General features: G+C 39.4%; 3 protein-coding genes across 11 annotated transcripts in view; 2 read left to right on the plus strand and 1 right to left on the minus strand.

The window, feature by feature from the left end:
* On the plus strand, window positions 1–9,867 carry LRRC39 (leucine rich repeat containing 39). Its single transcript, XM_059478563.1, has 9 exons — window positions 1–147; window positions 2,086–2,272; window positions 3,124–3,229; window positions 4,451–4,607; window positions 5,163–5,299; window positions 6,739–6,884; window positions 7,255–7,407; window positions 8,444–8,583; window positions 9,588–9,867. Exons 2-9 carry the CDS (start codon window positions 2,148–2,150, stop codon window positions 9,641–9,643), a joined length of 1,020 nt encoding a protein of 339 aa, XP_059334546.1. The 5' UTR covers window positions 1–147; window positions 2,086–2,147; the 3' UTR covers window positions 9,644–9,867.
* On the minus strand, window positions 9,707–15,544 carry TRMT13 (tRNA methyltransferase 13 homolog). Of its 5 annotated transcripts, XR_009418995.1 has the most exons (12): window positions 15,363–15,526; window positions 14,991–15,037; window positions 14,846–14,912; window positions 13,964–14,026; window positions 13,759–13,828; window positions 13,233–13,339; window positions 12,768–12,935; window positions 12,409–12,481; window positions 11,668–11,742; window positions 10,704–10,823; window positions 10,409–10,554; window positions 9,896–10,118 (listed from the first exon to the last, which is right to left on the minus strand). XR_009418995.1 is itself a non-coding variant. In XM_059478562.1 (11 exons), exons 1-11 carry the CDS (start codon window positions 15,516–15,518, stop codon window positions 9,923–9,925), a joined length of 1,437 nt encoding a protein of 478 aa, XP_059334545.1. In that variant the 5' UTR covers window positions 15,519–15,544; the 3' UTR covers window positions 9,707–9,922. The 5 variants fall into 5 exon arrangements, 4 of the variants coding, with proteins under 4 accessions (XP_059334545.1, XP_059334542.1, XP_059334543.1 ...); XM_059478562.1 differs by having other exon boundaries at window positions 9,707–10,118; window positions 10,409–10,823; window positions 15,363–15,544; XM_059478561.1 differs by lacking the exon at window positions 9,896–10,118 and having other exon boundaries at window positions 10,286–10,554.
* The window catches only part of SASS6 (SAS-6 centriolar assembly protein), a 12,917-nt gene continuing 3,332 nt past the window's right edge, over window positions 15,523–25,107 (plus strand). Inside the window, exons 1-13 of one of the 5 annotated variants that reach the window (XM_059478557.1) lie at window positions 15,523–15,617; window positions 16,612–16,672; window positions 18,269–18,348; window positions 19,522–19,626; window positions 19,921–20,092; window positions 21,021–21,098; window positions 22,054–22,173; window positions 22,259–22,450; window positions 22,656–22,850; window positions 23,184–23,273; window positions 23,365–23,544; window positions 24,150–24,231; window positions 24,600–24,709. In XM_059478557.1, coding sequence (XP_059334540.1) covers window positions 15,550–15,617; window positions 16,612–16,672; window positions 18,269–18,348; window positions 19,522–19,626; window positions 19,921–20,092; window positions 21,021–21,098; window positions 22,054–22,173; window positions 22,259–22,450; window positions 22,656–22,850; window positions 23,184–23,273; window positions 23,365–23,544; window positions 24,150–24,231; window positions 24,600–24,709 — 1,533 coding nt within the window. In that variant the 5' untranslated portion in view covers window positions 15,523–15,549. Of the gene's footprint in view, window positions 15,618–16,611; window positions 16,673–17,950; window positions 18,128–18,268; window positions 18,349–19,521; window positions 19,627–19,920; window positions 20,093–21,020; window positions 21,099–22,053; window positions 22,174–22,258; window positions 22,451–22,655; window positions 22,851–23,183; window positions 23,274–23,364; window positions 23,545–24,149; window positions 24,232–24,599; window positions 24,710–25,107 lie in introns of those variants that run through there. The other 4 variants (XM_059478553.1, XM_059478556.1, XM_059478552.1 and 1 more) reach the window with 4 other exon arrangements.

Below are 25,107 nucleotides of genomic sequence, written 5' to 3' on the forward strand. Positions count from 1 at the left end.
AAATTAGAACTAGACTGACATTGCATTGGAGTCTGAGTGAGAGTTTTAAATGGCTTTGGTAATGCAGACAAGATTCATAATTTGTCTCTGCTCTTGTCCAGAAAGAAATGAGTCACAGAAAATCCTTGAAAACACCAAATAATTAAGGTGAGTTGTTGTTAAACTCTTTCTGATGCTTGGAGGTGAAGTTGTTGGGAGATCTGATAATTTGGGAGTGAATTTGCAGTTGTTTTACAGCCACACTTGGGAATTCACTTCTGAATTGTTGACTGTGATGGCAAGATTATTATTTATTTTCTTGATGAATGATAAGGTCTAAGAACAAGACCTTTTTGATGGAATCCTGTTACATGATGAAATCATCCTGAAAATAGTCATATACTTAGGTCCTTTGATATTTCATGGTTCTAATTTAGGCAGTAAGGGAGTATTTGTTGAATGATATGCAAAAGAGAGTTGCCCAGAGTAAGCTTTACTAGAAATAAGTATTGGTTTGACTGTATAGTATGTTACTGGGTTTGGTAGTACAACTATTAATAAATGTCTCTTTTCTGCACAATTATATGAAAAGATTTCTAGTTTTCTATCTAAAAGGTCTTGTAGTTCAAAAAATGTCTTTAAACAACAAGAAATGATATATTAGTTTATCACTTGATCTCAATAGAAATTTAATCTTGAAAAAATCAGGCAATTTGAATTGTTACCACTGACTGGAGCAAAAACTTCATGCATACATAGCATTTCTGTGCATGTTGGGATGGGGACTGGGAAGGGTAGTTACTCTGATCGCTGAAAAAGAAGCTAATCCTTCAAACTAGCAAATGTGATCACATTTATGTGGGGAAGGGAAAAAATAAACAGTCTTCTCTTTACAGGAAAAAATCCAATCCCTCTATAGGAACCCAAAGTGCAGACTGCACTGCCATGCTGGAGTTGCCATTTGCGTCACTTGTCAAATCCTGCCATTTTTCCTTAACAAAAAGAGAACACATAAGAGTCATAAATATTAGTGCATTAGACCAGGTTCTTCTGTATTCAAGCTGTATAATTTGATTTTGTGCTGTCTTTATAACAGGAAGCAATCCTGACATCTTACATTTTATTTGCTTACACATTTTAACCTAATTTCAGACTTTACAAGTAAATATGTTAGGAAAGGACATGTAAACTTAAAATAGAATGATTGCCAATTTGAGCACAAAAATATATATAGGACATTTCTCTTACTTGCCACTACAAGTATCAATAAAAAGTTAGAAAGTGAGGGTTCAGATCATCAGTGTTCAGAGTACACTGCTGCTGGCATGAAGTTTAGCCCTGCAAGCTTGTCTGAATATCAGCATCTTGGCTCCAGTAATGGCAATAAGAATGGTTTTTAGAGAGATGCAGTGATTAGGATGAGTGAATATCCAATTTTGCTGCTCTTCCGGACAATATATATTAATTATCTCACTAAAGGATACATCATTTCAGAACTTTAGACTTGGTTTCATTTTAAATGGGAATTCTTACACTCAGTGAGGATACACAAACATTCAAAGAGAAATCAGAAGGATTTAAATGCATTTTCGTAAAGGTAATGCATTACTAACTATAAAATGCACTGTACTGAGTTAAGCTATGAAGAAAATAAATGCAAATAAAGAATACTAATTAATTTCCAGGAACACTTCAGTTTCTGTGAAGTGCAAAACTCCTTTAGTGACAAGTATCTATATCAGGTAGGTGTCAGAATGCAGCTATCACAATTGAACTGCCTTAGATTGCAGGTAACAGTTTAATGTCTTCCTGGCATGGGAATGAATGCTCAAATCTGCATTTAATAATTATGGTCAACACTTATCCTTCCATTGAAGGAATGAGAGAGGCAGTTGTTCACTGACTAGGAATGCAGAGATTCCGAAAATACCATTTCTTATTTTAATAAAATGTAACTAGGTGCAATTATCTATTTTTATACAGAGAAAGCAGTTGATAAAATCCTGTCAGTTCTTTATATTAACTCATTTGATAACATAAAGAAGTGGGTATTGCAGTATTTTAGTTTTCATGTCACTGTCCCCATCTGGTAACCCATACCTGAAGTGGTGCATTGAGCCTGAAATTCAGTCAGATTCCTGCAAGCAAATCTGAACATGTAGAGGATCATGGCTGAAACTGCAGTTTGCCTGGGAACATTCTCTGCTGTGAAGACACTCTGGGAAGTGAGAATACACAAGATAAATGAAGAATTACAGAGAGAAAAGGAGTTCAGGCAGAGGTCTGCAGGAAGGTAGGTAAATTGTAACTCTAAGTATATGAAAAGCTAGACCATATGTTACATTTCAGGAGACTGTAATTGGTTTCTTCAAACTCATGCAGACTCTAATTCCTTAGTTGTTACTCCAACAGGATTCCCAGTGATTAGAATTTATCTAGTGTCTGTGATAAAAATATTAGTTTATAGATTAAATTCCCTGGACTCAGATACTAAAATCCTCTGCTCTGTAATTATTCTAACCAGTGAAGATGCGTTATGTTTTCTTCTCCATTGAGGTATTAGAAGAGTTGCTTGGTCTTTTGTTTGGCCAGCAATTTTATGAGATTTAGGATACTATTTCTGGTACTCCTCATTTACCAGATATGTTTGAAGTGGAACAACAAATTCAAAAGTTACTCATGGAGAATACAAGCAGAAAGACAGAGAATGACCTTGTCATAACTCTTGTGAAGATACCCTTGGAAATCAAGCTGAAAGAAGCTGATTGACCAATTTTCTTGCACTTATATGTGGTGGACTGGAAGGCTTTCATTTTAGGAGTCTGCTTCAAAATGTGCTTCAGAACATAATTCCACATGACTTTATATTCTGTGGTCCTTCTGCAACATGTTGAAAGTGAATTAGAAGTCCTCCTTCTGAATGTAGATTTAAAGAACTGTAAAATAGAATCCCTATAAATTGCCTCAGCCAAACATTAAGGGCTTTTCTTCTCTCCAACTGATAGTATATTAACATTCAGATAAAATTAATGCTATTTGACAATAAGGTGCTTGTGTATTTTTCCAGAAAATAGATAGGATATAGTATATAATTATTGTCTGTATTCATTGTGGCACCACTGGCAGATCTTTTTTCCCTTGTAGGCTACTGCTTGTCTGGGAGGAGAGAGCTGCTTTAGCAAAGCTCAAAGAAAAAGTTATTAATGAAGGTGGAAGAGCAATTTTAAGGATAGAGGAGGAAGAATGGAAGGTAGGGTTGATAGGAATGAATGCTGCTTGTGTTGAATGACTCATGCGTTAGAAAACTACTATTTACAACTTTACACTTACAGTGGTACTGTTTGTGTTCTATTGACTGCTCACTGTGCTTTGCTAACAGTGAATTGGGACACACTGTTGTGAGTGTAAAAGCAAGCTGGGTGGTTTTTAGTCCTGAATGTTAAGCATTACTCTGCAAAAACAAAGCCCAAAAGACTTTCTGCATTAGAAATTATTTTCACTGCAGAGTATGATTTTCATTATGTAAATTCTTATCTAACATTCACACACCAGAACTACTGAAAGGTATCAAGATGAAAACTCCCTGTGTTTGGGTGCATTACAATATTTCTTATTGTTTGTTTTCTCTTTCTAAGAGTAAAAATGGGCCAGTAGATTCCCAGAACACTATTACTGTTATTTCTCATGTGCAGAGCTAATCTGCTGTTAATGTTGCCAGAGTGAAAGCTGTCAGTGCTCTGAGCCATGCAGAAATGCACTGACCAGCTCCTAGAAAGTCATGAGAATTAGTTTGTGTGGAGGCCAGTGAACACATGACAGACAGACCCAGCCTTCTGTGCAAAAATCTATTTAGAGCAGTTTCATCTTCAGTTATATTGATTAAAAAAAAATAAACAAACAAACAAATACAAGCCTGAAGCCTGAAACTTGTCAATGACAGTAGTGCAGGTATGTAAATCCTGGGAGCCAAAAGAGGGCGGGTTCCATCTATGATCAGAATAACAACCCACACTGGTGTTCACTTTGGGATCATGGAATCAAGGAACATGCTGAGTTCATTGAGTTGAACACCTGGCTTTGCACAGCACCATCTCCAAGAGTCACACCCAGTGCCTGAGAGCATTGTCCAAGCCCTTCTTGAACTCTGTCAGGTTTGGTGCTATGACCACTGCCCTGGAGAGCCTGCTCCAGTGCCCAACCATCCCCTGGGGGAAGAAGCCTTTCCCAATATATTGATGTAAACCTTTATAAAATGTAAACCTTTTCCTAATATGTATGATAGTAAAATCATATCAGTTATGCTTGCTATTTCTATCTTATTTTAGTTATCAGGATTCATTTTGTAACCTCAATGTTACAGTATAGCTTAAAAAACAGGAAAGGCTGTTAGTGCCTTTCCTGTTAAAATAAAACTTCTGCCTCAGCCTGTATTCTAAGCTGATTTTCTCCTGGTTTGTATTTCTTGTTGTAGACATTACCTTCGTGCTTATTGAAACTAATCCATCTGCAGGAATGGCAGCTTCACAGAACTAGTTTGCAGAAAATTCCTCAGTTTATTGGAAGATTTCACAGCCTTGTTGTTCTGGATCTATCCCGGAACTCAATTGAAAGTGTACCTAAAGAAATTGGTGAGCTGTGCTTTCTTTTATTTTAAGCTGCTTTTCTAAGAAAATTGGTCTCACACAAATGTACCATTTTTGTGCCCTTTGCTTGTTGAATAATCCTATTGGGTAGTAAGAAAACAGATTATTTAAATCTGACAGTGAGATAGAGATCTCCAAACCATAAATTCCCTATAAGCTAAAGATGGGCCCAGATGGAAGAGACATATCACCATGAAAGCTCCCCATGGCAAAAAAAGGACCTGTTTGCAGAGCAGGGACTACACATGAGAATGCAGCAAAGTGATACTGAAAAACAGACTGCATGCTCTGAGTCCATGGCAGGAGTAGCCTAGTTACAATTTTTTGGTTTTGGGTTTTTTCTTGACGCACTCTACTACATTGCAGTCCTGTACTAAAGAGTCCTGAGGTGATATTTGCAGTTTGGTGATTTTTTTTTTTTGTTTGTTTTGTTTCGTGAGAAAACAGAGCATTTTTATAACAGTAAAAGGATAAAGCAAAACAAATAATAGTGCTTCAAATAGAATAAAGATTAACATTTCTCATTTGTGCTCTCTGCAGGCCAGCTGACCAGCCTCCAAGAGTTGCTTCTCAGTTACAACAGAATAAAATCTGTTCCTAAGGAAATAAGTAACTGCATCAGTCTGGAAAGATTGGAACTGGCTGTCAACAGAAGTATCTGTGATCTTCCTCCTCAGGTTTTGAAAGACTTTTTAGTTTTGCTTGATGCATATTTTGAATTTATCCAAAGCCAATTATCAGTATATGCTGCATTTCTGTTTTCAGATTTCACAGCTGTGAAGCTGTGATTTCACAGTACTCCACACTGATGTGAACAACCTTCCCATGACTGGTCAAACTGAAGCCACATGAGGAGCACATACACACACCTGAGTAGCTGAAGGAGCCAGTCTTTATTTTGGCCAGATAAATGACTTGGCAGTGCACAGAGGGTAGTGACACGCTCCATATCAATTTGTTTAGGCTGGATGTCATCACTGATTTACCCCACTAAGAATTTGATGCCTTAGCACAGAGAAGTTCTCTTTTATGGTTGAGAGTACAAATTCATAGCACATGCCAGGAGACAGCTGTAAGCATCTTTACCAGAACAGATCTGAAAAGGGGTTGTGTGATTTATACAACTGCATGTGCAGAGGTGAACAATTGTTGTTCTCAAATGTTGAAAACGATTATGAGAGAATGAAAACAACTACTCACTTACTATTAAACTTTAATTTGAACAGACCAAAATGTGAGAGACCTGCATCTGTAACTATCAGTCTCTTAGACAGGGATGACAAGTATGTAACCATATTTACTTGTTTTAATTTATTTTAAAAAACCAGTCATGGCAATAGTTGACACCAATCAGTGCCTTGCAAAATTGAATGAGTCGAAATAGCAATAGCACAGAATCTTTTAATAGAAATATCCACTATTAACGAAAATCCAGAATTTACAAAATCTATGTGGATACAGATTGCAGGGTATAATGTAGAAAATCCATAGTTCTGTCTGATAGAGACTGCAGTGATGTGAACACTGGGAAGCTTTGATTATGAATACTTGAGTGGCATTCAGTGTTCAGGAAACTGCACCAGATCTGCTAGAAAACATCTTTGTACCACTTGAACACTGCAAAAGCACCTGAAGGCATCATTCACCAAAGGACTTGGGTGCTGTGATACTAGATTGCATTTTTAGAATGTAGTAGACTTCACAGCATGGAAGGTGTCATGGTTCATTCTAAAACACAGTCCATGCAATTCGATACATAAAAATCTAAATATTTGACTAACAAAAAATGGCATATTGCATTGAGTATGAAATTCTAAGGACAAGGCTGTCTTTAACATTCTTTTTCTTGAGGCTTGGGGCATATCTGCATTGTAGTCAGCAGTTATGGCACTCACTACTGGGTGGGAGATAAAGTTCTGCTGCCTTATCAGTTCCCAACCTATCTACCTTCCAGGCAAAACTGTTATTGTCAGGTACTATCAGCTATTGGAACTCAAAACCATTCTGGTGTTTACAAGCTCCAAAATGTGTTGTAATGTTTCTTAACACTACTAGATTACTGCTGTACTGCTGCAGCAGCTACACAAAATTGCATTAAATCTCCCCTTCTTTTCAGCTCAGTGATTTAAAGAAGCTGTCACACGTTGATTTGTGCATGAATCAGTTTACTGCCATCCCTTCAGCTCTCCTCAACATGCCAAATCTGGAATGGTTAGATATGGGGGGAAACAAACTCCAGGAGCTTCCTGATGCAATTGACAGGTAAATACAGCTCAAAGCTCATCTTAGTCTCAATTCCACTGCATTGAAATTCTAATTAATAAACACTACTTCTAAAGATAATTTTTATGTTAACCTCACTCCAAAGTCAACATTTTATCAGCCCTAATGTGCTGTTTGGATAAGCTGGAATAATTCATTCAATTAACAATAAATTCAGTATCAACTATAAGGTTAAATATGTATTGTCAATCACATTGTTGAACAGAGGTGATTATCTTGCATATGGGGTTTCCTTTGAGACTTGTTGCACTATGAGTCCTTTATGTGGCTGAAAAATTAATTTTATGGTAATGACTGAGAGGAATAATTCTATGAATCTTGATTGATTGCACCAATGCCTATTTTTCAGAATGGAAAACCTCCACACCTTATGGCTCCAAAGGAATGAAATAAACTCTTTGCCAGAAACCATTGCTAATATGAAAAATCTTAGTACTCTTGTTCTTAGCAACAACAAACTTAAGGATATTCCAGCTTGTATGAAGGACATGACAAATCTGAGGTAAGAAAAAGCACCAGTAATATACATGAAAATAACTAGAAAATACTTTTTAAAGTCCCCCTTGAGTTGTAGATCACAGAGTGGTACTAAGGGAGAGGAAAAGGCATTTCACAGTTGTACAGATGAATGCAATAAATCAGCATAATTACACAGATTCACAATTAAGGATCTGGTGAAGTAAGCTCTGTGTAGTGAAACTTAAAGATGTAAATTATGATAGTTACAGTCTCACATGGAAGGTAGACTATACTACATTTTCTCATTTCGTAGCTCTCCCACTATAATTGCCCTTTGATATCACTCTCTAAAAGCAAGAGCTTGTGGAAAAATGTGGCAGGCATTAAAATGACAAAAAGTAGAACTTGCCATTGAGAATTCAAGCATTCAGAATTAAACAAAATTTATTAGGTTTAAGGACATAGATGAAACTATCATGTACTTGACATGAAAAATAAAAAATAATGTAAATTCTTAATTGGTAGAATTTGAACTACTCCTTAGTGTACTGTGACAGAAACTTTCCTGTTGTTAGCATTCTCATTTGGATTACTGGATGCTGACTGTTTTAGAGAAAGAATGCTGGTCTGCATAAACCATACCTAACTCAGGAAGACAATTCCTGTCCTCAGCTCTTTTGGAAGAACATCCTTAACTAAATATATACAAGCATAGGCCCAAGGATGGAACAGGAGTAGAGACAGGACTGGATTCTGCCTTGCAAAGCTGGGAGGAGCACTTGCACAGTTCTCATTCACTCACCTGTTTGTGAAAGCTCAATACACCTGACAGTGGGGTCAGAAACTGAAGACAAAATGATGAAGACCACAATGTTTTTTTTCCCACCACAATCAGTTACTGTTATAAAGCATCTTCTTAGCTTACCTAATACTAGTGATAGAGTGGTGATTTTAGTAGAACAAGAACTTAATTTCCTTTTGCTTAAAATAGTGTTTGAGAAATCTTAATTCAGTTTCAAAAGAATTATTTTCTCTGGAAAAAACTTACTGCAAGATTAACCTTTTCTGGTGATTCCTAGATTTGTCAACTTCAGAGACAACCCACTGGAGCTGGAGGTAACACTCCCTCCATGTGAGAACACAGACGAGGAGCAGCAACAGGAAATGTTTGGCATTGACTTCATGCACATGTATATCCAGGAATCACTCAAAAAACCAGGTATGGCTTTTTATTAATTCTGATCTCTCCACAGCACAGTGAGGAAGAGAGGGAGAAACTGGATAAATAAAATCTAGGATGCATATAAAAATTAAATATGAATAACCTTCTTAATAAATGAGTAATGTTTTCCAAAAAAAATCTGTAAACAGGCTTTTACTGAGGACAGGGGCACTTTTAACAGGAGTTGGGACTGCAGGTCTCCAACAAACAGCAGAGATTCTGGTAGGAACATACTGGAACCATGGAGCACTGTAATAAATGTGTCTGAGTTACCTACACCATGGATAAAGAGAAGCTGATGACTTTGTTTCATATCTGCAGTTTAATCAGTTTACATAGTGAAGGTCTTCTAACATCCTTTAATTCATGAAGTTCAACTTTTCCTATTTTTGGATGTTGTCCAGATGATACTTCCAGAGGAAGATAAGAAGTGTCTATGTTCCCAAGGTACATCTTTTAGCAATGAACTATCAACACCTGATAAACAGATGTTTCTCACAACTTGCTTTCCCTGACACAAAATACAGTCACTTAAACACCCCCAGTTTCATCCCATTTCAAAAACATGACAGAAATTTTCTGTTCATTGTCTCTGGGGTAACAGCTTTATGCTGCAGTAAGAGACCCAAATAAGCACTTTGGAACAGATATTCAGTTGGTAGCTGTTACTTGCAGCAAGCACTTCACTGCAGATACAAAATGATCTCTGATCTTCATTTTGTGTTTTGTGAAGGCTTAAAAAAGTGAATGTAATCTCTTGTTTTAGAACACTAAGCCAGCTTTTTTCTTATCAATATTTCATGAATGAATTATCAAATTAGCAAAAATATCCCAAGATGACACTTCAGACATAAGTTTTCTTTCTGAACAGATTCTCTAGCAGCACAGGCTGATCAAAGTACTTAGGCCTACTTAAATATTTTAAGAGGAAATACAAAGCTATTCTAAACTTCAAAGTGATAATAAAGTATGTCAACTTATTTTAATCTATTGTCTTTCAGGAAATGTGGAAAGTTGTACTTCTGGTTCTCCTCCTGTCATGAATGCTAATGAATAAAGAATGTAACTGTGAATGGAAAATATCAAGCACACTTCTTCACAGCAAAGAGGCTACAACAGGTTTCAAATATTCTTAGGGATTTTATTTTTCCATTGATGAAAATTGGTTTGCATATTTGTAATTCCCAGTGAAACTGGAAAATATAAGACCTTTTCTTGGGTACAGGAAAAATTATAAAGGTTTCTTTCTGTAAGAAATGAAATAGTTTTTATAAAATCCCAGATGAGTTTTATAGGTTTTGTTTTTTTTCCCTACCAATTCCAAATGTATCTTCTGTCATATAGTTGGCTCTGGTATCACAGAAGGATTTGGGACAGCTGTCAACAGGACATTCTCCAAGGACACAGCAGCCTCTGTGTAATACTGCAGTGCAGCCTTGTACCCTTGCTGTTGTAGATACTCAATCCGCCCGTGATCAATCAGCCGTTTGCAGAGGCAGCCCAGCTCCTTCCTCTCCTCAACACTCAGTGTCCTGTTCCACATAAAGGAAGGAAGGAAATAGTTTTGGTAATTAACATTCATAGTTAAGCTTAGAAAAACTACTGAAATCATTGTAAGTTCATTTCAGTCAGGTAAGCATGACAGTTGAAATATTTTGAAATGTACATCCATGAAAATATTTTTACAGTAAAATATGTCTATTAGTTTAGTAATGAAATGTTTCTGCAAAATTAGTCCTTTTGAGGACACAAAACAATTTAATGTGCCACTATACATAGCTTTTCTGCTGGAGTCCATTTGCTAGGAAAAAAATGCACATACCCTTGTAAAGTATCAGAACCACTTGCTGTACTGCTGAGTGTGTGCTCGTGTTCTTCTGTGTCATTAGTATGATCTTCACTGTCTTCACTTGTAGAAGCTTTGCCTGTGGTTTCTTGCATGCCACAAGTGGCCCAACTGCTCATTCTCTGAAAATAATGGAATTCTACTGGTCCCAGTCCTACTGATTTAAAGAACTCTCTGCCTACATAATGTGTCCAGTCACACTTGTGATGGCAACACAGAGCAATAACAATTCCAGCTACAGGCTTATGGTCTTCTGTGGTGCTTTCATTACCAGCTGATTTGTGAGGAGCCACCTCTGTCTGAGCAGCCCTGCAGCGTTTTGGTGCAGGCTCTTCATCTTTTCCATCACAGCAAGTGGTGTAACTTTCTACCAAGCATCTCAAAGCAAGATCTGGGAATGAACAAATATATCCCCCCCAACAAAAAATATCCATAAGTACCATGCCATTATTTATACAGGCTGTATCATGGTTGGGAATGTGCTTCTCACAAAGAAAAATGAAATTACACATCACAAACTAAGCCAAAAAGCAAGTCCAATAATAACTAAAAAACATGAAAACCCTAAATGTTGTTTCTCTGGAGCTTCTAAGAGCTTACCCTCTGGAATATTTGTTCTGCAAAAGCGAATATAAAACAGTTTGGTTAAAAAATTGGCATATTGTAGGAGAATCTCCTCCCTGTAAAACACACGAGTATTTGCTCTAAAAGTTTGATATCTAGGACACAGTCTATTAAATATGCACATGTACTTCTCAAATGTTTAACTGTGTCACCTTTGTCACACTACCTATAAAGGTGTTATATTTGAGATGTCTTTCTCTACGTAGTAGCCATATAACATTAGAAAAACTGTATTAGGTTAAAATTATCAGGAGAGAAACACAATCTTATTTGTGTTTTGGCATTCAGACTGGCAATAATATTTTAGAAAGAAAATTGTTTTAAAGAAGAGGCAACTGTGCTAAAAAAGTAATCTCAAATACATGACCCATGCCACCACACACTGTTCTCTGTTCTAATCTATTAAAGCCAAGAAGGACTTCACTTCTCTCTGAAGTATCCTTTTACTATTCCACTGGAGTCAAGAAATATTTAGAATATAATTACTGTGTTCACCAAAAAAGGTTTAGAGGGCAAGAACAGCTTGAAAGGACAGTTTGGAAGATCAGTGTATTCAGAGTGTAAGGTTTATTATTCTGACTTTCTGCAGTTCACACATCTGTAATTCATACCTGTTGCAGCACCACACAAATGCTTCCCAATTCCTACCACTGGTAGTTTTTTCTTCTCCAAAATAGGGACCTTATCTGGAGGGAAAACAAAAACAACCAACAAACCCCCATCCAATCCATAACTACCCCAGCACCTCTGGTTTTTCTGAATAATATCATTTCAGCACACTTAGAAATCAATGTTTGCCACTACTAAAAATACATTATTTGGCACATTTTGTTAAGACAAATTAAAAGAGTAGGATGCAGTGGCTGGGAAGCACATTTAACCATTTCAGCCTTTCTCTACTGCCTATGAAAGGTTAATTTGACATTAATGCATCTCCTTTTTTTTTTTTGAAGGTGCTCCCACAAATTCTGTAGCATTGATGGTGCATCACTTGCTTCATTCTACACATAAACAACGCAAACATGTTTAATTCTGCAAGTGCTAAAAAACCTTTGAAATGTATTTGTTTTGGTACTTTCTCACATATAACGATGTCCTATGGATGTATAAAAAGTAGAAAACTTTAAAACTCCATTTAAAATATATGTATATGTCTATCTATGTATATTCACACATGCCTGTGTGTACATAGGTGTATACATACATACAGCATCAACATGTCCAAGCAACCACTGAGAATAATCTTCAGAACCAACACTTAAGCATGTTACACACAAACTGACTGGAACCCCTATTCAAAATTTAAAAATAAGCCTCTACTTCAGAATGACTCAGGCCAAGAAGGAACTTACTTAAACATAAGTGCTGAATGTCTACTTGAAGCCTCTCAAATATAGAATCTCTCCTTTTGTGTTTTCCATCCACCTGTTTAAAGAGAACAAGAGATTGCATAGGGCTGGCCACTAATAACTATAATTTTGCTCCAGGTATTAATGAATTTTAAAAAAGTCAGACTTTTTTCTTGTCAAGTCAACATTTGAATTTCCAACATTAAACATCAGGATTTTTTTCTAATAAATTTGCTATTGGTGAAGTATGGAATGTATAACTTGTAAAATTTAAATGTACTGAGGATAAAAAATGAATACTAACAGCTTCAATGGCAATGGTTTAAAAATTATACTTGACTAATGGAACAATATCCTCTTACCTTGAATCTTGTGGTTGCCCTTTCCACAAGCAAAAACTGAACACTTTCAACGTTCTCTAAGGCAATATCAACCCAATGAGACAGCTTTCCTCTCCCAGCTCCAAACTCAACAAAACACCTTCCTGGACCAAGTAAATGCAATCTTTCCATGTTACCTAAAATAGAAGCCTACAAACGTCAAAAGATTATTTGTCAACCAAGAAAATATAAACCCTGTGTTTTGTAATGCCTTATAGAAAAATTATTCTTCACCAAACAGCAGAAGACTTTTTTAAGCCTTACTTTCAGTACGGGATTAGAGAAAAGATGATGTGTGTACAGAGGAAAGGGATTATATCTTCTGTTTTACAGTATCAGATTTCCTCTGTGGGAAGCAACTGGATTTATGCACCCAGTCTCTCAAATTTACAGCAGCACAATTCCATGTCCAAACTTCTCTATAGTTATTAGTAAATCAGAACAAACCTGTTGTTTCAGGTGTTTGAAAGCAGATTCCCCATTTTTTGGGTCACTTAAGGCTTCTTGTAAAGCCTGGTGGGACAGTATTTGTTCCTTAAGATGGAGTTCCAGGCCTGGAGGCAAATGCAAAACTTTTAGGTACAGCTTTTCCAGAGTTTCCAAGGGTTCCCAGTTTGTTTCCCACATTATTACAATTGTGACAAGAGCTCAGTTTGTAGCACTAATAAAACAGTCTGCTGGGAGTGTAAAGCTATCATCATATGTTTAAACAGAGCTGTATTGTTATCTGTAGTGACATCTGAGTGAGAAAAAAAAACAAAAACAAAAGGAACACAGATTGGAGTTTTATCATTCTTTTAATCTAGTTTACTTTTTGGAGTAAAATTTAGCTATTGGAGGTCTGCCTGATAATTATTTCAGATGTGTTTTATGACAGCTATCTCATATTTTTACAGGTATCTAACAACAAAAATAACAATGAAATATTTAATCAATTCAATTTAAAACAACTTATATTTAGTATTAAGCTCACCATTACTTGCTTTTTTCAACCTGGTAATTAAATTCTGCAGCTCTTCAATAGATAGAGAAGATAGAGGAACCTTTTTAGGGAAAGAAAGTGACACCAATGAGACCTTTGAAATTTTCTGTATCTTTGTAAAATTTATGACTTGTAAAAGTCATAAATTGCAACATGCAATGTAAGGACTGAACCTAAAACCAAATAATGTACTCACTTGTTTTTCTGGTATTTCTGAGACATCTTTTAAACCAGCATTAATATCTTGAACAAAGTAGACCTTAAAAAAAAATTGATTCAGTTAATTACCAGGAAGCAAACAGCTAAATTCTTCAGTGTTCTTATGGTAAGGTATGTAGCAATAGGAATCTAATGCAAAGATTTTCCAAGTAATTTTCCTTCCTATAGTCTGATCCTGAATCCCAGCCAGAAATTACTCTTCTGACACAGTTTTACAAGACTGAACATGCTCATAAGAGTTAAGCAGTCAGGGCTTACTAGACAGATTCCAGAGACCATTTTCAGGTTTCCCAGGAAATACTAATGGTGTAATTCTAATAAGGCAGCAAGGCAGGCAATAAAGAAGTCATCCTCTGCTTCCTTGAAAGAGCATTTAAAACACATGTTTAAAATGTGTTGTAAATGTCCTGTTGCTTCCCTCAGCAGGTGTCAGCCAAGCTCTCCATGGCTCCGTGCCAGCCTGGCTGGAGTGGGCAGCTGGCTGGGATACCCAGAGCTTCTCTGCAGGTTCTGCTTTCCCAGGACAGCCTCTCCCCCAGCCTCTGAAATGAATGGCATTGGAAGAGCCTCCTCCCTGCATGTGTTTCTGAGAAAAATGAATTCAACATTTTTATTTGTAACCAGGAACTGAAAAAGTGTACCAAATTACAGTGAGAAGGGCAGAGAATATGAGGGGACTGGAATGTGAGATGCATTCCAGCAAGTGCTTATAGAGCTTCCATCCTGCCTCACATCAGCGCTTTGCTAGACCTGCTGCCCTGCAGCTCACAGCTGCGGTCAGCACAGAAATTTCTCTGCAGGACTGTAATGTTTAAGGTCTTAAATCCGAGAGGAAGTGCTGAAATCACACTGCACTTACAGGCTTTGGCTTGTCTCTTGAGTTACATTTTTTTAAATGCTTTTGTAGTTGGTCTTCATATACAGTGCTAAAAGCAAAATGGAGAGAAAAGTAAGTATCATGTGAATACTGACAAAGAACGGGAAAAGCATTTACATATACTCACTGTTTTGGATCAAGAGGGCACGGAATTCTTTTTCTGTCATTTTGTTCCTAGTTAGAAAAGTTTTAGAAAACACTTCAGCATGCATTCAGTGTTGCGTTTTAAAGAAGCTGTTGAGGGGCATCAGCTTCATAAAACATTTATTTAGAAAAAACGAGTTAACCGGTACGGAGAAACGGAGACGAGAACTAAATATTTTACTGGATCCTAAACGAATAAACCCCTAATGCAAGGTGAGGACCAGCGCTGGGCTGGGGCGAGCGCCCGGCACACCGAGGCTCAAGGGAAACACAGGCGCTGCCTCTCCAGCCGTGCCACGACAGCGGGGCCACCCCGAGCCCGCCCGCCCGCCCGGCCCGAGAGGGGTCCCTGCACCTCCTCGTGCCCGTGCTCCCCGCAGAAGCGCCTGCCGGGCGCGGGGATCATCCGGCAGAAGCGCTTCTTCCTCAGCACGAAGTGAGCGCAGCGCCCCGGCTGCGGCTCCGGCGCCGCCATCGCCATCGCGGCTCCCGGCGGCCCCTGCGCCGCCATCTTGAGGCCCCTCCCCGCGGGCGGGAGCAAGATGGCGGCGGAGCGGATCTTCGACCGGGCGGTGTCGGTGCGAGTGCGGGGCTGCGGCTGCGAGGAGCGGTGAGTGCGGGCCGGCTGTGCGGGAGCTTCTTTGTGCTCCTCAGAGGGGCTGTGAGCAACAGGCGCTTTCCTCCTGCCTGCTCTCAGAGCCGCTGGGCAGGTGCTGCACTCTGCGGGCACCCGCGGGGTGAGGGAGGGAGCGGTCGGGCGACGCCGGGGGCAGCCGGCGAGGGCCGGGCGGTCGCCGTGGGCGCCTCGCCAAGGGAGTGAAGCCGGCGGGGCGCCGGCAGCGGAGCGAGCTCGCAGTGGCTCGGTGGAAGCGCCGCTGTGCCCGGGGCTGAGGCGACCCGAGGCCCGGGGCCGTTGGCGTTTCCCGCGGGCCCTCCCGCCGCTCCCCCGCCGCTCCCCCGCCGCTCCCCCGCCGCTCCCCCGCCGCTCCCCCGCCGCTCCCCCGCCGCTCCCCCGCGCTCCGCGGCCTCCTGAGGCGCGGCTCCTCCTCAGCGCCCCGCGGCCCAGCGAGCCGCGGGTTGGGCCACCTGTGTGAGGCGGTGGCGCCTGGGAAAGCCCCGATATTCCGTATGTGAAGCGTCCTTTCAAAATAGGATGAATTTCGGTACTGTGGGTCCTGCTGGGGCTGGGCAGTGTGAGAAGGCACGGAAAGGCTGATGTGTGTGGTGTGCGTGGTGATATAGGTGACTTAGTACTCGATAAGAAGTCATTGAAGACAATATAGCACTGTATAAATGATTAATTTGAGCAATCGTTAATAAATTTCAACAGGCTTTTACAAAAGTTCTAGTTTCTGGACAAAGTTTCAAAACTTCTGCCTTGCTATTTAAAGTCTGTTGCAAGCAGCAAAAAACCCAGCTCTGACTGAGGAGCTGCAGTGACTGAAACTCTTATATTTTAAGTGTAGTCATCAGTGGAAACTTAATGTTTCTGCCTAAATTTTTATTTTTGAGATGCCATTGATTTCTTTAATGCAGCTATGGACACATCTTATTTGGAGAATGTTTTCTTGATTTATTACTGAGTTTCATTTTTTTGTACACAGGAGATTAAATGTTCGAGTGAATATTGAACTACTGTCAATTTCTAATCCTGTTCAGAAAAAGGTTTGTAAATTAATAATTTCTGTCATTCATTAGGTATTATCTGAATTTCATTTTATGGAAGTAGAAAAAGGAAAATCAAAGTGGGATTTTAGTGTTTGCTGTTTGACCTTACTTTATTTTGTATACAATTTTTTGAGTAACTTAGTTGGTTTGGTATTGTGTTTTTCCACCCTTTCCCCCCATCCCCCCAGCCTTTTTTAGCCCTCTGTTTTACTTTGGCCGTTGATGGGTCTTAGCAAGCTTGCATATTGAAAGTGTTTGGAGATGCTCAGGGGAATATGAATTAGAGCCTAGGAGTACCTTTGGTTCAAGGTTCTAAATTGGGATTAAAAAAATAATCTTTCTCAGGGAAAATCACAATGAGACCACTAGTGGAGACTTTGTTATCTCTTCTCTTGTATGTCTGGTTTGTCCCTAAAGTGTTCACCCCCCAGCATGATGTTAAGGTTGTTTATGGTGTTGTTGGGTAGAGGTTTGTTTGTATAGGAGCGCAGCAGGTTTTGGTCAGATTGTGCAGTGATGGTGGTGCTTCCCTCTGAGCAGAAGCAGCTCAGTTAGAGGGATGTGCTGAGCTGCAGCCTGGGCCAGGAGGAGCCTGGGAACTGGAAGTGCAGTGGAGTCCATCAGGGAGTGTTCAGTCTAAAGGGGAACTTCAGTGCCTAATCAGCTAATGGGGCATCAGCCCGAGCAGGCATTTTATCCCACCCATCAATCCCCCCCAGCTGGCTTGGGTGGCACTGATTTTAGCTGTGTGTGTGTGTAAATCCCTCAGTTTGTTTATGCATCCCCAGCTGAGAGTTTTGTTGGTTTTCCTGGCACCTGAATTACTGAATAAAGTTTCGGTTCTGTGTGTGTACAGTGCTGTGTCACATTTCATTATGCTGGAGCAGCTGACAGGTTTCTGCTTTACTTCTGTACCTCTGCTGGGGAATATCCCTGCCACAGGGGCGAGCCTTGTTCCAGGGGGCAGCTGCCTGAGCTAAGAACTGAATAACCCCATCCCTGGAATTCCAGCCTTAAGGCTTCTGGAGAGGGCAGCTTTTCCAAAACACTGTGGAGGCCTCCAGAGAACAAATGAGTGTCTGTTTCAAAGCTAAGCAGCATAATCCTGCAGTTTGCCATATGGGATCCCTGGGTTCAGCTGTATCCAATCTCAGAGCTCTGTATTCCAGTGTATAAAAGCAGCTGGTGGTTCCATAAACTTCAGGAGCAGAGTGCTCTGAAAGGCTTCCAGTTATGGGAGGGATGTATTAGTAAAGCATGACAGTGGACTGCTAGTGCTGCACTTATTTCATGAGGGGGAAAAAAGGAGGAAATAGCTTTTTCTCTGAAAAATTAAGGATACATAATGAATTTCAAAACCTTTGCTGCTCAAAGTTTAAGGTTTTGACTTGGTTTGTTTTTATGAAAGTTTTCCTTGTTTTCCTGCTGTAACATTTGAAGTTGTGTTAAATGGTAATGTTTTACAGGTTCTGAATCAGTTGCCACAATTCTCTTGTATCTTTTACTAAACAATGAAAACATTCAATACTGTTTGCAATGCTGGTTTAAAATATTTATAGTATTTTAATCTTATTTAAATGTACATCTTTCCAGGACTTAGCTGTTCGATTGACTGATGATACTGATCCTTTTTTCCTTTATAACCTTGTCATATCAGAGGAAGATTTTCAAAGGTAAGTGGAATGACAGTACTTTCTCTGTGAAACATTTCTAAGTGGCATAAAAGAAAAAGGGAATATTTTTAGCTTAGAGTGGTCTGTGTTAGAGTTCAGGTTTTGGCAGTTTTCACTTGTGGAGTTTTGTCAGTGTTTTGCCAGTATTGTTCTCTGACCAGTGGGTGAAACAGCCAGGTTCAGGGGGGTGACCAGCTCAGGTTACACAGAGGAGTACTGCTGGTATCTTCTGTTTATCCTGACTGCTTCTTACAGACTATTGTGTGTGAACTAGTTCGGGAAATGATTACAAGAAGAAAGTCTGTTTGCATGGACATGGTTTTACAGACCTGTGCCTCTATCTTAGGAGTTTCTTGCAGAATTGTACTGTTGGGTCTCATTTACTTGCTCAGAATTTGAGCAAATCGTCAAATTTGGATTCCAGGCACAAACAGATGAACAGTTCAGTTTTCTGAACTGTTTCTTTGGGTATTTATTTATTTTATTTCTGCTTTGTTTTGTTGTGTTTTTTTTTGGTGTGGTTCTTTTTGTTTGTTAGGGGTTTTGGTGGGGGAGTGGCTTTGGTGTTGTTTTGAAAAAGGGAGGTGTGGTCAGCGTGTGGATCCAAAGGCAAAAGCAAGGCAGTGTGTGCAGGAGGGATGTGCAGGAGTGTTTTGTTGCAGGGGGCACAGCTTTGTGTGTGCACTGGGGGTGTTTGTCTGGGTTTGCTGTGGCTGTGCAGGAGGGGGCACCGAGGGAATGCCCGAGGCTCCCTCCTTGTCCTGTGCTTGTTTCCTGTGCCTGTCCCATCCCTGCTCCACACTGTGCTGTGGGGGTGATGCCTACTCAAAGGAACGTTTGTTCACCACAGCAACTTCTGGTTTTTAATTAGTGCAGCCCCTTTGCAAGAACTCTTGTGGTCAGAAGTGTCCTCTGGGGATTGTTATCCAAGATGTGCTCCAGGATGCCCCTGCTCAAGCAGGAAGGTTGGACCAGCTGTCCCACTCTGGTCCCTTCCAGCCTGAGCACTTCTGTGATTTTGTGATATGTGCACACACTTCTGGTTGAAAAAGACATGCCTGTAAACTTTAATGATCAGAACTGGTTCTTTATAATGTTGTAAACAAAATACTTTATAGGAAATAAATTACAGTTCTCTATATCATTAACATTTTTTTCCTGTCTGTTCTGTAGTTTGAAATCCCAGCAAGGTCTCTTGGTGGACTTCTCTGCTTTCCCACAGAAATTTATAGATCTGCTTCAGCAATGCATTCAGGAGCAGAACAAAGATATCCCAAGGTGGGTCACAAGTGTGTGCCACGTTACTCTGTGTGCACCTGTTGAGTTCTTAAAGCACCTCTCAGTCACTCAGACTGAGTCAGTAGAAAAGGATAATCTGACCTGCCCTGACCTGAATGTCTTGGTGGATGTGGCAAAACCTGAGTCTTTCTCTGAGAATTCTTTCTTGAGCAAAAACTGGACAGCCTTTTACTGCACAAATAAAATGTATTTTATTGGAAAATAGATTAGGATCTACAGGTAGTTCCAGGGGAAAAAAATGCTAAACATTTGATTATCTTGGTTTTTCCCTAGGTTTTTGCTGCAGTTAGTTTCTTCAGCACCTGCTCTAGATCACACACCTGTCTCTCTAAATGTAGTGGAGACCAACCCTTTCAAACACCTTACCCATCTCTCTCTAAAATTCCTGCCAGGAACTGATGCAGAAATAAAGAAGTTTTTAGCCAACTGTTTGAAATGCCTTAAGGTAAAATGAAAGTTTATCGTAACTGCACTAAGCCTCAGTGCTGTGTGTACTTAAGCATTTTTTCATTCTGAGTCATTCAGAGGTATGTACCAAGTTGTGTGCTCTGGTTTCTTTTTCCTTTTAGCCCAAATATGTAATTGAATGCAGCTGCTTGGGTGCATGCTGTAAAATCTGAATTGCTGCCATCCCCCTGCAGTGAAAATGCATTTCCAGGCAGGCAGTGCCATTTGAAGCACAGGAGGGCGGTGCTTCACACACAGTGCAGGTGCTGTGCAGCTGCTGAGTGGCCTGGCTGCTGCACTGCCCTGCTCACTGCCTGTGAGCAGCTGCAGCACCCACTGCAACCTTCAGTCTCTGTTCTGCTCTTGGCTGTGGAGAGCACAGGCTGCTGGTAATTGGGAGCCTTGGTGGGCTGCAAAGGACTAACAGCTATAAAAAGCTAATTAAATTGGAATGTTGATGCAGTTTGGTAGCATGCTAGGTTTGAGTTGGTGTAAAACTAAAGGTCTCATCGTTTGACTGTTGTCTGTTTCAGTTTCATAGCCTGGGATTTGTCTCTCCTGTTGTGCTGTCATGTTTCCAGGCACTTAATAAGCCAATTTAATAACATAGATTTACAGCATTTCAGCTGATCTCTTGTTTGGGTAACTCCTTTGTAAACATATCTTGTAAATAAGATACTATTTCGTGGTTGAAATTTGGTAAGAATTTAATTTGGGTTTTTACATTGTGGGCTAATACCTTTTCTTTTGAATTTACTAATTATATCTTATTCAGTATGACAGTATGACACTTAATTAACAAGGTGCTCTTTTCACAAATACAGTGAGTATCTGGTGCTTAGGCAGGCTGTGCTGATTGAGTGGGAGCTAAATGCTACCTCTGCTTTGGGAGCTAAGGATTTGACTTGATGTCAATTTGTTCATAGGAGGATAAAATGATGTTGGAAGAAAAGCTTAAGAGAACTGAAGAGGATCTTACCAGACAACTGAGCTACACTCAACAGGTAACATAAATGTTTAACTTTTGTGTGTTGCAGCTTTTTTGATTTATGGAAAATGTCCCTTTTTGTTGGCTGGTTGGTTAGCCACTACCTAGCCAAGATAATTGACTTGAGACTGAGTGAAGAGAATTGTCTACTGGAGCTTTTCTAGAGAGTGAAAAGCCAGCAGCTGAATTAACAATTAAATTGAGCTCTTGCACTACTCAAGCAGAATTTTATTTTGTGCACACACAAATTGAATACTAAATATATGGTCATGTGAAGATAAATGATAAATATATTTCATATATTCCATGAATCATGGAAATTGTTCTATTTGGAAAGTTATGAAACTGCAGTAAATAAGTTGGAAGTCGTGGACTTTAATTACTCCATTTTGGTTTTTGCAGTCAGCATAGTAATTCTGTATTTCAAAAGAATGATTTGGGTCAGATTCTGCAATTATCAAGGTGACTTTTGTGACCATAATGAAACAGAACAATTCCATTAAAACTGTTAAGAATTATTTTTTGAATGGAATATTTCTTTGCCTCATGTCTGCAGCTTCAGTTTGAGTTTCTGGAATGTATTTGCTGAATTGGGATGCAGATTTACAAATAAAAAAAGAAAAATATGCCACTGAAGAACTTAGGTTTTTCTCCCCGTTTTAACCCCTGACTGCTCTGTGTTACAAGGATAGAGAGCATCAGCAGGCTGATTTTTCACTCTTGAATAGTGGTTGGAAAAAATGCAATTGGAAATTAAGATTATTTTATCCACAGCATTAGAGCAGTGCTCTTCAGCTTCTCAGTGCCTCACTTTTCCTGGTTACAAAATTAACATATTTCAGCATCTGGTGCTGAAATTCAGACTTTTTTAAAAATAATTCCATGTCTTTTTAGTAAGTAACAGTAAAGAGTCAGTATTGGCTGAAATGCTTACATTTTTAAACTTTATGTGCTTTGTCAAACTGAAACAGAGCTTGTCAGAGAAGAGCCGGGAACTTGAGAAACTGAAAAATGAATGGACATCCTACACCACAGCTCTGAGCAACAAACACTCCCAGGAGCTGACAAGTGAGAAGGAAAGAGCTCTCCAGGTACAACAGCTGAAAGGAATGAACAAGATTCTTGTGTGGGAATAGTCAGAGCCATCCAGTAACTGCTTTTCTTTGCCTCTCACAGGCACAAACTCAGTACCAACAGCAGCATGAACAACAGAAAAAGGAATTGGAAAATTTGCATCAGAAAAGTATTCAGCAGTTGCAGAACAGGCTCTCAGAACTCGAGGTCATCAATAAAGACCTAACAGAGAGGAGATACAAAGGAGACTCCACAGTCAGAGAACTGAAAGCAAAGCTTTCTGGATTAGAAGATGTACGGCTTCCCAATATCCAAAATTAAACTTACTACTGCTAGAGCATTAGCAGTGCCTGCCTGGGCATGTCATAGGAAATACAGCATATTAAGTCGATTTATTTCCTCTTTATTCCATATTATGCTTACTATTTAAATATGTCTCTTTAAATTACTGTTACAGGTTTTCTTGAAGAATAAAATTCACTTCCTTTCCAACATTTAGGAATGTCAAAGAGCAAAGCAGGAGGTGCTGTCCCTGCGCCGGGAGAACACAACTCTGGATGCTGAATGTCATGAAAAAGAGAAACTCATTAATCAGCTGCAGACACGAGTTGCTGTCTTGGAACAAGAGATCAAAGACAAAGATCAGCTTGTCACCAGAACAAAAGAAGTCCTAGATGTGACACAGGAGCAAAAGGTTTCTTCATTAATTTTTTTTAACCTTCCTAATTGTGCTTTCCATAGAATAGCTGCTGACCAGTTCTTATGAATACAGCCAGTCAGCTTTCAAATGTAGTTCAGCTTCTAAATTATGGCATCAAAAGTATACTGGGTTCAAATTTAATCCTGTGCTACTAGAGTAATAGTTTATGGGATTTTGGGTAATCCAGATCCTGTAAGATTTGACTGAAAAGCACTGGCTGGTTCCTTGTAAGGACAGTACTCAAAGAATTATGAACAATTAAATCTATATGAAATCATAAACAATGTGGATCACAGCCTTACTACATTTTGTAACATTCTTTTCAAGGTGATCCTGGAAGAGAGTACAGAAGAAAAACTCAGGCATATTGAAAAACTCGAGACAACAATTAAATCACTGTCAGCTGAGCTCCTTAAGGTTTGCTTGAACATGGCACTTCCCTTGTGCAACATCTCCCTTATTCTTAGGTGTTTATTTTTGTAATACATGGCTTGGGTTTTTTTAATAGGCTAATGAAATTATCAAGAAATTACAAGGAGATTTGAAAACTCTAATGAGTAAATTAAAATTGAAAAATACAGTAACAATTCAGCAAGAAAAACTATTAGCAGAAAAAGAAGAGAAGCTTCAGAAGGAGCAGAAGGAATCGCAGGAGATGGGCCAATCCCTTCGCATGAAAGAGCAGGAGGTACTGATGGGTTACCCTTGTGCTGGAAATGCTATTGTATGGACTCTGGGGTTTGACTTGGTTACAGAAATAAGGTCTGAAATCTTTCCATGCAATACAATATACTCTTTTGCTTATTAACATATTTATTTAAATGTGTTAGCAACTTTCAGAATTTTTAATGTTAACCTGATTTGTAAAAGCCATCCATTTATATGGAAGGCAACCAAAAGTGTGTGAAGAGAACAAAGCAATGTAATGGATGAATCAGCACCCTTTAGGAGGCACATTGATGTGTAAGTTGGTGAAGGGAATAAGAACAAGGACAGAGTGAACCTTTTTCTTCCAGTAAACAGGACATTCCCCTGTTTAGACTCCTTGCACTATTTACTCACAGAAAAATAAAGGTCAGAAAGGATTCTGGCTGTCACCTTGTCAAAATCCTAGCTGAAAGTAGGGCTTCCTTTAAAAGAACTACCATGTTGCTTTTGTGACAAACTGAGTTCAAAGTTCTTTCATTTCAGAATAACTTCATAAATGCTTTTTTTGTTGTTGTTTGTAGCTAGTAGTATAACACTAGTACTATAACACTCCTGATAGTGTTACAATTATTATGGCAATTACAGGTTTGCAAGCTACAAGAGCAGCTAGAAAATACAATACAAAAACTCGAAGAAAGTAAGCAGTTGCTGAAAACCAATGAAAATGGTAGGTTTGTACAGCTTGATTTCTCCCTCTGTAAAAATGACCCAGTGTTCTCACTGGTACTGAAATTGATAGGAGCAGTTTTTGGGGTTTTTGTGAAGAGCTGCCATGATTGTCATGTGTGGAAAACAAGCCTCTGGCTGTGCAATAGCCAAGGGCTGCTCGTAGGGATTCCCTTGGGGCTGGTGCCTGGGGCTGTGGGGCACGTGCTCTGAGGCCTGGAGGGGAGAGGGACCTTCAACAAATGGCTTTGCTTGGTACTAGGGAGGAAAAACACCCAGTGAGCTGTCACTGTTTGTGAGGAAGGCCTAGTGGCCATTTCAGCTTGTAAATGGAACAAATGGACTTGAACTTTTTCTTCCTCTTTGCAGTTATCACGTGGCTGAACAGACAGCTGAGTGAAGTTCAGATGGCAAAGAAGCTGGACAGCCCTGCCAGTGCCCATGCTGGTGGGAGGGCAGCTGTTTCACCTCTCAGCATGGTAAGGCAGAGCTGTAAATAACAGGCTGGTGAGGTGGGCATCAGTTCCTAAAATGCAGGGCCTTCAAAGAGGAAAAATAAAGTGCTTTCATCTTTTCTGGCCTTACGGTTTTGGGTGGGTGAGGTTTGGCTTTGTGAGTTTGTTTGTTTTTTGATAATATAAAACTCTGTTGTGTGCTTCTTGATGCCCTGGGCCTTGTAGGTGAGAATCTTCTAAGCTCTTGTTTACACAAAATACACAAGGCAATAACAGAATTAGTTTGGAAAAGATGAAGTGCAGAGTGAAGGCAAAAAAAAGGCTTTTCTGTGTTGAGAGGTTAACTTACTAATTCTCTTTATAAAGGTTAAAACCCAGAGTGTACTGTTTCAATACTCTAATGATTTTTAGAAACAGCACAG

The sequence above is a fragment of the Ammospiza nelsoni genome, chromosome 9 (genome assembly GCF_027579445.1).
Source record: "Ammospiza nelsoni isolate bAmmNel1 chromosome 9, bAmmNel1.pri, whole genome shotgun sequence".
Taxonomy (NCBI): domain Eukaryota; kingdom Metazoa; phylum Chordata; class Aves; order Passeriformes; family Passerellidae; genus Ammospiza; species Ammospiza nelsoni.

What these genes read in the sequence shown, in the direction of transcription:
- TRMT13 (XM_059478562.1), bottom strand. Translation starts at nt 15,518, where the DNA reads ATGGCGGCGCAGGGGCCGCCGGGAGCCGCGATGGCGATGGCGGCGCCG. An exon ending in CAAGAGACAAGCCAAAGCCT is followed by an intron (nt 14,027 to 14,845) that starts GTAAGTGCAGTG and finishes TTTTTTTTTAAG; the next exon opens with GTCTACTTTGTTCAAGATAT. An exon ending in CATTCAGCACTTATGTTTAA is followed by an intron (nt 11,743 to 12,408) that starts GTAAGTTCCTTC and finishes TTTTCCCTCCAG; the next exon opens with ATAAGGTCCCTATTTTGGAG.
- LRRC39 (XM_059478563.1), top strand. Translation starts at nt 2,148, where the DNA reads ATGGCTGAAACTGCAGTTTGCCTGGGAACATTCTCTGCTGTGAAGACA. An exon ending in AGGCAGAGGTCTGCAGGAAG is followed by an intron (nt 2,273 to 3,123) that starts GTAGGTAAATTG and finishes TTTCCCTTGTAG; the next exon opens with GCTACTGCTTGTCTGGGAGG. An exon ending in TCTGTGATCTTCCTCCTCAG is followed by an intron (nt 5,300 to 6,738) that starts GTTTTGAAAGAC and finishes CCTTCTTTTCAG; the next exon opens with CTCAGTGATTTAAAGAAGCT.